General features: G+C 37.5%; 2 protein-coding genes and 1 pseudogene across 3 annotated transcripts; 2 read left to right on the top strand and 1 right to left on the bottom strand.

Annotated features, from left to right (window-relative positions):
• The first annotated feature begins 93 nt into the window (after positions 1-93).
• Positions 94-4,560, top strand: LOC149035528 (uncharacterized; annotated as a pseudogene). The gene is made up of 4 exons (XR_016182204.1): positions 94-158; positions 616-1,107; positions 1,660-2,689; positions 4,285-4,560. The product of XR_016182204.1 is annotated as an uncharacterized LOC149035528 (transcript).
• Positions 4,561-8,910: 4,350 nt separating this feature from the next.
• On the top strand, positions 8,911-10,065 carry LOC113685273 (uncharacterized). The gene has a single exon (XM_027202796.2). The coding sequence runs from the start codon at positions 8,957-8,959 to the stop codon at positions 9,779-9,781; it is 825 nt and encodes a 274-aa protein (XP_027058597.2). The 5' UTR covers positions 8,911-8,956; the 3' UTR covers positions 9,782-10,065.
• Positions 10,066-10,700: 635 nt separating this feature from the next.
• Positions 10,701-13,574, bottom strand: LOC113685366 (NADH dehydrogenase [ubiquinone] 1 alpha subcomplex subunit 2). Its single transcript, XM_027202910.2, has 4 exons — positions 13,234-13,574; positions 12,212-12,415; positions 11,559-11,665; positions 10,701-11,103 (listed from the first exon to the last, which is right to left on the bottom strand). Exons 2-4 carry the CDS (start codon positions 12,301-12,303, stop codon positions 11,009-11,011), a joined length of 294 nt encoding a protein of 97 aa, XP_027058711.2. The 5' UTR covers positions 12,304-12,415; positions 13,234-13,574; the 3' UTR covers positions 10,701-11,008.
• Between the last annotated feature and the right edge of the window lie 66 nt (positions 13,575-13,640).

Below are 13,640 nucleotides of genomic sequence, written 5' to 3'. Positions count from 1 at the left end.
TGTCATTTTTTTCTTATTCAAAACTTCTTTCAGAAGTTAAACTTTAGCCCAAACCTCAAAGACTTTCAAACTTTGCGAATACTTTAGAGAAAAATGAAGGCTGCGAAGCAACGAGCAATAGGCTTAGAACACTTGGACAAAGGTCTTTTTTACTTTCTGTAAGGTATGAAGAAGTAAAACCTGCACGAGCTCATTGACTCAATATAACATGGTGTATAGCTAATGAGATGCATGGCGCAGAAATCACCATAAACTGACATTGTCAGGTGTCCTACAAAAATTCTGCTTTATCATGATCTCATACAATTAGAATTGCTTGATTTTGTTCATTCTTTCTCTTTTTTTTTTTTCGCTCCATCTTAATTGCTCATTGCAAGTGAAACCTGTATGGGGTAAACACCGGTTAATCCGCTAGAAGGTGCTTACTGTAAGTATAATTACTTACACTGATCACCATCCCTTTGCTCTTGGTTGTGTGACCTGCAGGCAGGTACGTCGAAACCAGTGCTCTTGTGAGAGACATGACGAACTTTGCAGATGCAGTGGTATGCTATTCTAAAGTAGCAAGTGTCAATTATGAAAGGATAATTGCAAATTATTTAATATTTACTTCAGGTTTACCTTTACCGATGAAGAAGGGAAAGGAATAGATGTTTCCTTTGGTTCGGATGAAAATGAAGTCTTTGCTACTGGCTAGTCTGCTACCCAGACGGCTCGGGAGTATATGTTTGAGACAAGCACCACAAAGTACCACCTCATCGATACTCCAGGAATCGGTGATTGTAGAGGTGTCAGAAAGGACAAAGAAAACTTTGAGAACACCTTGGGATTTCTTACCCTCTACAACAAGATTAATGCCGTGGTTGTGCTTCTCAAACCAAACAATCCCAGGTTGACTGTGGCCTTCAGATTCTGCGTGGTAGAACTACTCACACATCTTCACAAGTCGCTTGTCTCCAACATAATCTTTGCCTTTACGAACTCCAGGGGTACCTTTTACAAGCCAGGAGACAGCCTTCCAGTTCTCAAGGAACTCTTACAGGAGTACAACCTAGAAATCGATGTCTCACCGTCAAACTATTTTTGTTTCGACAACGAAGCTTTCAGGTATTTGTTGTTATACCCGTACGGTCGAGCTTCCGAGAGTTATATTCAGTTAGTGTACATTATTCAGCTATACTTCCAGCTAACTAAAAGATACATTTATCAGCTCTGCATATTTATGATTGCAGAGGCACAACGGTCTCCAGATTGAAGTGAGGACAAACACCATTTCACTCTGTGAAGTTGAAAGTTCATTTTAGCCTTTTAAGAAATTTATGCTACCTGAATTCACGATTTTCTCTCACACATGCTTTTCAAAATGTTTATTTTGATTTTTCAGTGACTTTGCAGCGCTGAAAGGTGAAAATGCCCAATTTGCTCTTTAAGCTTGCCTAAAATAAGTAATGTAACGCAGTCATGAAAAAATATACCTACGGATTTCCTTTCCGATGAACCTAGGACTTTTTTCATTCTTCTGTATATAAATACTAAAATACTGTATACACCTGTGTGTATATGTATGTATATTTTATACATATATATCTATGTTTATAATTATATCAAAATAAATTTCAAATGCGTGTATTGTTTTGCTTATTATGTTGTCTTACACAGATTTCTGGCCTGCAGTAAGAAAGGAATCGAGTTTACACCAAAAGAAGTTAACCTGTACTCAGAGAGCTGGGACGTGTCTTGCGAAACCACCAGCAAACTTTTCCAGCGAGTGATGGAAATGAAACCACACGACACAAAGAAGACGTTAAGTCTGAACGAGGCGAGGAACTATATCATTGCCTTAAGCAAACCCATGGGGGAAGCTGTTGAACTTATAACTATGAACTTGAAGAGGATTAACGATGAAACAGAAAAGTGCAAGACTTTCGACAGCGACATCAGCACTTTCCGGACGCAACTAAAGTTCAAAGCATTTGATTTGATTGTTGAGCCACTGAACTACCCCATGACTGTTTGTGCTGCTGAGAAATGCAAGACGTATGCAATTGTTGGTGAAGAAAATGTGAGGCGCACAGTTTATGGCCAGATCTGCCATGATCATTGCTTCCTTTCAGGAATATCCATTGAGACCATAAACAATGAGAAGCTTTTCGGTTGTCGTGCAATGGTCGATGGTAACTGCAGTCATTGTTCTCACAGCTACCGTGAGCATATGCACATCACCTACAAAACTACTCTCGTGGTGACGGAATTCTTAACTAAAGAAGCACAAAGGATTATCATGGAGAAAGAAGACATGAAATCTCGGAAGGAAGCGTGCATCGCTACATTGAGGTCGCAGAGTAAAGAATATGAACAAGAAAAGGATTAAATTTATGAATGTGCATCCTTTTTCGGGGTCTTTTTAAAAAACCACGCCATGATCCCATACAACGACTCCTTCGGAGATTACGTCGACATGCTGATCAAGGATGAGGAGGCTAAGAAAGAGGAGATCAGAGACGACGGGAAGATCAGAAAGTTGAAGGAGGAAAAGCTGACCTATGAAACAAAAAGGAGCTCATCAAGAGAACGATTTCATCCAGCTCAGAGGGAAAGTTTAAAACCTCGCATCTAGAGGAGATCAATAAAAGGAAAAAAAAGCTTTGCTCTTTGAAGCACAATGGAAGGATATTAAGAGAAGCTTTAGGTAAGTTACCCAGCTTAGATATTTTAGGTTAGCATTAAGGTCAAGTATGATTTTTTCAGCAATCGCAAAAGGCAACAATGAATTCTGAATTTACTACTTTTCTGAAAACTGGGAAAGGGAATGAAGGAGAGATTCGTCTCCAAACAAATGGAGAGATAAAGAATAGGGCGATTCCCAAACCCAAACAGGAACTATGATACACCCAGTGAAATAGCACTTAGCAAAATCAGTGGTCGGCGTGCTCTTTTAAGGGTGACAAGGAGTAGGGGAAGCTTATTTATCTCCTGGTTTGATTCGGTGATCCCTTTGGCCCTCTCCAACTTACGAATGCGTATACATTTACGACGTGTTATTTTAAAAAATTGTACTTGACATATATACCTGCTATTCATAATTACTAGGTAAACGATGGTACATTTTCCTTTTTTTAAGATGGCGTGATGTCCGCGAGACAAAGAATGTTCGTAGAAGAAAGGTAAAACCAAATTATTAACTCTCCCTATTTTGTGTGCGTCATACCTTTCACGATAAATAAAAAATATTGCAAAATTCCCAAACGAGATTGGTTGGCACCAACCCATTTGAGCACTTAAAGGATAGTGAATGCTTCCTGCTTGAATACGTAACTGGATAATAAGCATCGTGTGCGCTCGCTATTTCCGCGCATTGCGCCGCATTTTCTCAATCACTCGTTTGATTACCATTACTCCATTATTATCTAATATTGACCAATTAGCATTCTGGGTCACATCATAAATTACCTTTTAACCCTTTAAGTCCCACTAGAGACCTAGACAGAATTTCTCCTTACACTTACAGTGCAATAAGAAGCGGACAAGTAATAAGAATAAAGAAAAATATAAATAGGGATTCTTGGTTGATCCAATTACAAATTCTCCAAACTAAATTCATATGAATTGTATGGCAGACAGTAAGGAGAATTACTAATGAGATCTTGGGAGTTAAAGAATTAAACTGAAAATGATCGAAGCATATCTTTTGAATTCAAAAGTGTGCCGCTCTTTCATTAAGTGATAAATGTTGAAACTAGTTTGATTTAATCGCTGCTCGAATCACACATACTTCCAATATTAATCTGAAAAAACCCAAGCATCAGGTTTTCCTTTGGTTCACCACAATATGGATTTCTTCAGTTGTAACTTAAAAGAAAAGATAAGCATTATGACGCATACTGCTCTTTGGATTAGCGGGAGGGGCATGACTTCAACCATGCTGACTTTAACTAATAAGATAAATTGGTTGTATCAGCTGAGTTGATAATTGCATGTAAATTGGCTACCATAGAGTTTCAAAGTTTCAAAGAGTTTCAGAGCAATACTGACAAGGGGCTAACGCCTGAAACGTCAGCTTTGAAACTCTTCAGTGGCCAATTTACATTTTAACCCAGTTGATACAAGCAAATTACCTAGTTATACTCCCTATCAACGCAGCAACACAGTTCCTTTAGAAACTTGTCTCCTTTAATTATTCAGTTGACTTTAAATAAGCTTAGCTTAGCTACTTCATGGCTTCAATGCTTTTTATGAAGACATTCGCTCCTCTAATGTGAACCAAATGTTCTGTTCAATATTTAGGAGGGGCTACTTGCAGATCAATGGTAGTGACACTCTCTGGAGCCGCTTCCTCTCCAAAGTCAAGCCTCTCAAATAGAGTCCTTGAGCAGCAACTACATCATTTCTACTGGACCTGTGCAAGTTTTTTCAATTGGTGGAAGTAATTCAAGTATATGTCAATTGTTGATATGGTGTCCCTCAGCTGTACAAGGCCTTTTTAAAGAAATTATGAAAATAGTGATACTATTTGGGTTTTTTAAGAGATTAAATGATTTCATAAATTAGCCAATCAGCTCAAAGTAATCTATCTTTGACACTGAAAACTGACATGGACAAAGTCGTTTTTAGTTTCTTTTAGCTTTCATTTGTGCAGATTTGTTACCACTTTGTTTGGGATTTAAGAAGTTTTTGAGTTTTTGTTTTAACCAAATGTTACGATTCATTTAATACATATTTTCTAGGGAGTTTAGACTCTAGCCTCTTCATTTGTAACTTGATTTTTACAATGAATAAGGGTGAGCCAGTTAAATTTTTAAACAACTTTGGGAGGGAAAAGCACTAAGTAAGTAAAGTACTAAGGCTAGGGGAATTGTGCAAACCAGCTTCCTGCACTTTGTCCTGCTTGATGAAGCCCCACCCTAAGTAATGAATTTCCAGGGTTTCCAGACCAGGGACTTGTTGATGGTTAGAAGCTAAGTTTTTTAGGGGATGGCCTTAGCAGAGTACTCATTTTTTTGTCTGAACTGTTGCCCTGCTTCACTGAATGCTCTAGACCCCTCATTTTTCTTTGAATGAAATCCTGCAAAATTTGAAAAAGAAGAACTTAAGACTAAATTTAAATACAACTTTATGACTTGCTTACTCTAAGGTAAAGTAACACCACATGGTATGACTGTTTGCACTGCAGCATTATTCATATTCATTTGTCACGTTTCCATCGTTTATGTTTTTGAGCTTTTAGTGGGAATGAGGGGAGATTTAGCCCCCTTACAACTGGGAGCTCAAGCCCCTGTCAGCTCTGAGATGGGGACCCAACTTAAAGCTCATCAGGGAGAGGTGGTCATTAAGTGCTGAATGAATGTTAATGAATGATGTTATTTCAGTGCTGTTTCCTATATTGAAAGGAACTTTCACGTTCTTTAAGTTCTCCTTTTTAAGTTCTCGTTTTTAAGTTTGTAGGTGGCCTCTAGTCAAGAGGTGCTAGCTTGTACCTCACATAATTTTTAAATTTATTTTCCACAAATTAAATGTTTTTTTTATACTACCACAATTTTCTTACAGCATTTAGCAGTACTGAAAATTCGAACATTATAATCCATAGATTACATTATTGACTGACAACTTGCATTATTAGTTATGCTGAGAGAGGGTACCATCTTATTATTATTGCCATTTTCATTTATTTTTTTTTATATTTTTCCTACAATGCACAATGATTGCCTGATTGTCTGTACTTTTTTTGTGTTCATCAATTCATTATCATGTTTTCTCTTTGTTATCTGTCTTTCGTTTCTTTTATAGCTAGAGAGGTCCTCATAGTATTACTCTGCTTTCATGATTTCCTAATGATTAATATTTAAGAGAACCCTATTTAAGACACTGCCTTGTGAAAGGGTTGATCCGTTCGTATTTTAAGGTAGCTCAAAATGGATTCATTATTTTGAAGCATCAATTATTTGTTGAATTGTAGCTTCTATTACTACTTTTGGTAGTTATTTCCTTGAAATTAGTAAATAATTTATCTAGTCTTGACTACCCTTCCTGAAAGAGGTTTGATAATTGTTCTTACAATAGAGATTTCCTTTGCAGCCTCTCCAAACACCCCCGGTGTTGCTTTATCAGCTTGTAACTCAAAGTTGAAATCTAGCCTATGTGTTTGTGCAGTGTTTTAGGAAAATCTGTACTTGTAGCTCAGAGTATAATTTTCTTCTAATGTGCTAAAAGGCGAGCAGTAATTGTTATTAAATTTCCAACTCCAAATATTGCATTTCTGGTGTTCTGATTGGTCCACTCAGCTCTGGTTAACAGCTTATGTTCAAAGTCACCTTATATGTAGCAACTGTTGCTGAGCTGAAAAAAAAGCTCCAAATATCGAAACCTTCAGAGTTTAATCAAATTTAACAAAACAATTACTCCAATCGCACCTGTTAGATGGGAAATTGGTTATGGCCAACTTGGCACTAGGTGCCCCATTGGCTACTTGCCATATCCAACGTTTGCTCAATTGAAATAACCATTAACCCTTTAACTCCAAGATCTGATGGTCAATTCTTCCCTCCAGTTACTATATATTTCCTTTGAAATTAGTTGCAACAATTTGGTGCAAGATCAAGACAACAACTTCTATTTGATATGTTTGAGCATTCTTTTTACCTTTTTGCTGGATAATGTATGGATATTGCAGGGAGAAGCTACATGTTAACCACTTCTGGGAGTTAAAGGGTTAAATATACTGAGCTGATAAGTTTTCTGATTTAAAAATAGGGGTGCACTACCCTTTAACTCCCAGATTCGATGGTCAATTCTTCTCTCCAGTTACTACATGTTAATTTCCTTTGAAATTAGTTGCAAGAATTTGGTGCAAGATCAAGGCAACAACCTCTATTTGATATGTTTGAGCATTCTTTTTACCTGTTTGCTGGATAATGTATGGATATTGCAGGGAGAAGTTACGTGTTAATCACTTCTGGGAGTTAAAGGTTAAATATACTGCACTGATAAGTTTTCTGATTAAAAAATAGGGGTGCACTGAGCTTATTTCTGGGTTACAGACACATAAAACTAAAAAATAGTTAAAATATTTCTAGGAGGCTGTATAGTGCTGTGGCTAAATCACAATTTGAATATAAAAACATATGGCAAAATATTTGGACATTATGTAGGAATCATCTTCAAGGGTTAGTTACACACAGATTAATGACCACCATTTAAAAAAATGTGCCTAATTGTCATGCCAACAATTGAGGGTTGAGTGATTTGAAGGAGTTTCCCATCTCTTTAAATCCAATTATTTGTCACTATTTCTGAAAGCATGAAAACAACTGTTACTACAAAAAATATAAAAATGGGAAAGACACTGTTTAAATTTTCTGAGTTGAACCTACAAACACTTAGCATTAATTTTCTTTAACCTCTCTTTCTCTTTAGTATGAAACCTATCATAAAGTGGAAAAATCAGCTCTATTGAATATTTTGAAACTCAGATGATTTTCATCATATGTATAATGACAATTAATTAAGAACTTAGTGGAGTCCAATTTGGTCTGTAATCATACAAGTGATTAACAAAATTGGATGACAGGGAAGTGGGAGTCTGATTTGATAATCACTCGGTAGAATTGAACAACAGGAAGTCCTGTTACCAATTAGTCACATCTATGACAAAATTCTAGAAACAAAATTTGACATTAGTTATATGTTTTCATAAAAAAAACACCAACAGTGAACTTATTGAAATGTGAGACACCAGCATGAGCACATGATGTGTTGTGTCCACTTATGCAGGCATGATGTGTTTACTGTCCCTTTAACTGTCCTATTACACTGTCCAATTACCAGTACAAGCATGATGCGAACACTTCCCTAATAGTTCTCAAATCAGGCTGGTGGTAACCAATCAAGTTCGAGAATTTTGTTACAGTCTTGGTTTGTCATATAATCATGCATGTGGTGCCCTAGAAGGGTACTTCCTAGAAATTGGCTAATGGGGATGTACTGCAGGATGAGTTTACTGCATTGATTATAATGGGGTTTAATTTTAATAGAGGTACTAGAATGGGTCACATATTCTTAGGATTGGGGGGGGCCGGAAGGTAAGAAAATTCTGGTCAGTAGGGGTTTTTAAGATGGGAAGATTCAAAGTTAAAAAGGTGTTAATTTTGCTCAATAGTGACTAAGATGGGGTCTATGGTTGACCACAGCTTAGACCATGATGGGGTAGGAGTTCTGAGAAGCCAGTGACACATACCAGCAAAAATTGACCCTACTACCCCCTCCTACTCCCACAATGGTAGTACTCATCTGACAAACTGTGACAGCTGTGTATGAATTTCATTTTTTCTCAGCCTCCTTGAGAATTAACACACCTCCATCTGACCTATTCTTGCTTTCAAAAGCTCTGATTACTATAAAGGAATGAATTCACGGAGCTGTTCGTAACGAACACACCTAAGCCACCCGTGACAAAATCCATACTGTACCCTTCCACTCACGTCTTTCTAAAGTGGCTTGGGGCGTTAAACGTGGAATTAATGAGTTATGGTTATAATAATCTTCTCTTTCGCTATATAGAAAGATGAAGTCTCCATGAAACGTAATCGCTTCCTAGTTTAGAGGGAATTGATCCTTTTAGTTACACGCAGGGTGGGTGAAATAGCAGTTAAATCCTAGTCGGCGGATTACGTAAGTTATCAAGTTTCAAAATTTACAGTTATATGTAAGGTACCATAAGGTGTCCATATGATAAATTTTGGCTTGTTTTGCCTCTTTTGCAACGATTTTAGAATACAACACATAACTTTCATATTGGAGAAGTAACTAGAAAGTTCTAGTCAAGTATATGCGTCTCGTGTATCCATTTATTTCATCGAATTTCTCAGGGATACATTTCAAAGTACTTATTTGAAGGAAAAGCTTAATCGACCTTGCGTTACACAATCACGGTTGGAGGTTGGTATCGATCGTTGATTGCTGTATGGTCCACAAATCTTCTAAGTTCTTCCAAGTAACGGGGAGCTTTCTTTCCGCTGGCATGAAAAACCCTCTTTTTATTGCAGCAGCAATAGACTTTGGTATTCAGTGGATTTGTTGGGTGGTTGCGTCCATTCTTCAAACGGAAAAGTTTTACGATTTGGCCGGTTCCTCCACCTTCGTCTTCCTGACGTTGCTAACCCTAAGATGGCAAAGGAAAGTCAACTTGCGTCAGATTATCCAGTCTGGCTGTGTTACGGTTTGGGGACTTCGACTTGGCTTGTATCTGTTTCACAGGATTCTCCAGGACGGAAAGGATAGCCGTTTCGACAAGGTTCGAGGGAATCCCCGTGTGTTTTTCATCTACTGGACAATTCAAGGTGTTTGGATCTTCCTGACTCTACTACCAACCCTGATCCTGAATGCTTCTGCTAAAGACGAAGAGCTGACATGGAAGGATTACTTAGGATGGGCTTTCTGGCTAATCGGATTCATACTAGAAGCAGGTGCAGATTACCAGAAGTCGCAGTTCAAGGCTAATCCTGCTAACAAAGGCAAGTGGATTGCCTCTGGGCTGTGGAGCATTAGCCGACATCCCAACTATCTTGGCGAGATGCTGATGTGGTCCAGCTTGTTTCTTCCGGCTTCCTCAGTAATGTCTGGTTACCAGTACTTGAGTGCCATCTCCCCTATGTTTGTGGCTTATCTTCTGACTCGAGTCAGTGGCATTCCACTTCTGGAAAGGCAGGGTTTGAAGAAATGGGGGCATCTACCAGCCTACCAAGATTATCGCCGAAGCACTGCAGTTCTGATACCTTACATATGGTAGAATGTAACAGTACACTCGCCCATTCACACTTAGGTTGATGAGGTCTGATTGTAAAACTAGATTTGGAAAGGCTAGATGTCGACATTGCAATTTTTTTTTTACATTTTGTTTCTCCTTTATCAAGATACCCTAATGTTATCTAACCCCGCATGTGATGTAATTTCTTGGTTATATTAAATTTTTTTTTGAAACATTTTTACACTTTGATTAGTTGGAGAACTCTCCAAATATATGCTACTTAAAAGATTGCCTGCTTTCTAAATATATGATACATTATACTGCAACCTGGTTTTACTTATTCATTTAATTATTTAAAAGGCCCAACTACATTTAAGCTCCTACCCTGATGGTAGCAAAAGGTAATTTGCACCCACCTTTGAATGACCTTTTCCTAGAGTGGATTACACCAAAACATGGGTACCCAGGCATTCTGATGTAAAGATATCACCGAACATAGATTATAACTGATTATTGTTGACACTGATCCATTTTGGGAAATTTGCTCTGTTGGAAATTGTTAGGTAAAAATTGAAAATAAGAGAGCTGCTTAAGATAACTGTACCATTTTAATTAAAAAAGACCAATTTCCGATGCCACTTTGGTGAACAAGGTTCTTTGGATGTAATATTACCCAAACCAATACCTATGTCAACCTGCAAAACATACAAAAACTGACACTTCCATTATTTTTGTAACATACATAGCATGAATGCAATGTGCTGCTGCTGCAAGAGACTTCCAAACCATAAAAGGGGTAGAGGGTGTAACTATAGGTATGAACAACCTTTTGATGGGTGGTAAGCCTTATCATTGTTCTTTCCTATGAATGCATGTGTGACTGACTTAAGGCACACCCTCCTGATGAATGACAACACCATCACCAAAAAAAAAAACTTATTTGATATGCAAATGTTGATGATATTTCAGAATGTTTAATTTTGGTTGCAGTAAGATACATTTAAGATCCATTAAGTTATTAAAACCACTAACTGCAATTTTGTCAAAATCAATTAATAACAATAGGTAAACAAATTTGAATCTTTAATAATTTGTTCTCAGACATCCATTGATACCTCAATTACATCGCAACACCACAGAGACTAAAGATGACAAAACAAATTTATAGGTATTTTCAAGGAACTTCAAAGGCTCGCTGAAGAAATAAAAATTTCCTGTCCTTTCCTGCAATTGATAATGTTATGGCATCACTCATAAATATTCCACATTTCACAGTGATCCTGATGTAACAAGCTTCTCCATAGCTTGGAGGACTGAATCCCCGCTCATATTGTTCAGTTGGACAGAGTTTTCCTTTCCATGATCTAAAGGGATTAAAGAAATATCACATTCAGCTGGCCAAATTGTAACCCTTTCACACCCAAGATCTCAGTAATCCTTCATACTGTCTGCAACACAATTATTATGATGTTAATTTAAAAAAATTGGTATTCAAGCAACAAGTAATCCCATAGTTGATGTTTTGGGTCATTCCCACCACCAGTCTGCTTGATATTGTATTAATATCATAGGGAAAAATTCTGTCTTGGTAACTCATTGGAGTTATTGGAGTTTAAGGGTTAACTTACACTAAATAGCAACAGTGTTGTTGCCCACACAACATGGACAATGAAAAAGAGACTTGAGGCTTTCTGGGCTTTGATCAGCAAATTCATTCACCAAATCAGTTTGGTTATCACTTGTCACAAGAGATCTGCAAATTTTGCAAATATATCGTTTGAGTAAAGAAAGAGTAGAATTTTCTTATCTTAGTTCTTACCATATCTTGCGTACATCTTTGGTTGAATTCCACTACATTCACGAACCAAGATGGGAACTTTTGGGTTCTCTTTCTTGATGCCAATGTAGTATTTCTCCAAGAAGTCCCTGATTAGAAATTCCACAGGTTAATTAAATATTTGCACAAAAAGAAAACAAAAAAATATAAAAAAGACACAAAGGGGTTTGTTAACAAATAATCTATTAAAGTTCCACCTCATAAATTTCTGTCTGAGATAAAGAAATTTGTGAATTCTTCTACTTCTTTTCTATTTGTTATTCAGAGATTTTTTAAAACCGATTGGCACAGGGTATGTCATGTTGCAGTGTGTAAGTACCTTAAGAGTTTAGTGGCCATCAACAGCTTAAAATGTTTTTAAATGAGGAGACCAAAACATGTTAACGAACGGTCGACCTATGATCATCAGTGATTTCAACAAACCCCTCCTATACAACATCACCTTGCTTGAGTTGATTTCTGGTATCGCTTAAAAATGATTGTTGTATGCTATTTTTTCTGTAAGTATAATATTTGTACTTCTGGCGATCGAGTCCATAAAGAAGAGTTTCATCCGCAGATTAATTACGTAAATAGCGTTATAAATAACTCAAGTACTTCAAAATTTGGAATAATCGTCCTCCATAGTTAGTTACCTTACACCTTGACTACTCTGGGACTTCTGACACAAGTGAATACGGATTTCTCTGACATGTTTACCAAGGTTTGAACGCCAAGCAGCCGCCATTTTGATTCTTGCGGAGACTCGATTCCAGATTTTCACACGGCCTACTGACGAACTCACTCCAACCTCCCCATCCACAATACCCTCAGAAGATGCTTCGGTTGATCACACCACTCTGTCGACACCACATGGTTAGTAAAGGAAAAAACTATAACCACTAATGTCTATCAATAGGTAAGACGTAAAGGCAAAGTTAGGCCAAGAGTTTATAAACTATTTTCTTGATCGCATGAGTAGTTGAGGTCTGCCACGATCAATTCCTGTTGTTCAGGAAATAGGCCTGCGATGTTTCCTTTGTCAAGAACATCCGTGGACAAACTCGGTGGAGATCGAGTCGTCGATCGGTGTTCGTTTACCTAAAAACCTCACGAGAAAAATCTTCTATAAATGGGATAGAGATAAAATCAGACAAGACAGAATGATATACACCAGGATAAACTACACTTAAACAAATAATTTTGATGCTTTGTCAACGCCCTAAATCGCGGGTCATGGCAAACTCTAATCAGATTGGCGATGTGCTGATTCGTGAAAGGCCTCCAGATAACAGTGTATTAGTGACAATCAAGAAGGGAAGGTATTTTCCGATGAAATATCTAGTATAAGCTCACTTTTATAGTCTTGATGTACCTTGAGTTGATTGGGTAATTTCTCAAATGTGTGACTGATTTACCGAGAAATTGTTGGAATGCTGAGAGATGGATGTGTTTCGAACGGTATCCACCAAGACTAGACATGATAAGAAATTAAGTCATTTCATTGGTACATGCTATGCTGCTTTGGAATTAAAAACAACCGCCTCCGCCGACGTTTAAGAATGTATTTAGTTCGTGGGGCATTATACAAAACGGTGTCCCGACGATCCAGCCACATTTATTTTGTTTGGGAGTCTTGGGCCAAGTTATCACTTGCTCAGGACTTACAATTACCTACATTTTGGCCGCATCCTCTTTGAATAGGATGAAATCAGTTCCATATCTCAAATGAAGTGTAGTTCACTGAACGCCCTCGGTTCATTCCACTTTTTAAGCCCTCTTATGTGGTAAACTTAGAAATGAATAACTCGCTAAATATGGGTTCTTTTCAATATAATAAGCGGTCAGACAACAAGCAATGCACTGTGAAAGTATGAGGAGAGATATTTTTGTTGTGAATTTGACTTATCTTTTATTCCTGAGAGCGGTAGTAAATATTCCCAAACAAACTCTCACAATTTCGCCATGACTTTTTTTTCGCAAGATGATCGTCTCACAGCTGGAGCTTGGGCTGCCTGTGAGGATGTGTTGAAGTTGTTTGCTTATTTTAGATGGACGTTGTTTTTTTTCTTTAATTGTGCGCGT

Source organism: Pocillopora damicornis, chromosome 13, assembly GCF_964200805.1.
Source record: "Pocillopora damicornis chromosome 13, jaPocDami1.2, whole genome shotgun sequence".
Classification (NCBI taxonomy): Eukaryota; Metazoa; Cnidaria; class Anthozoa; order Scleractinia; family Pocilloporidae; genus Pocillopora; species Pocillopora damicornis.
The sequence above is the reverse complement of the archived record's forward strand: the minus strand, read 5'-3'. Positions and strand labels throughout refer to the sequence as shown.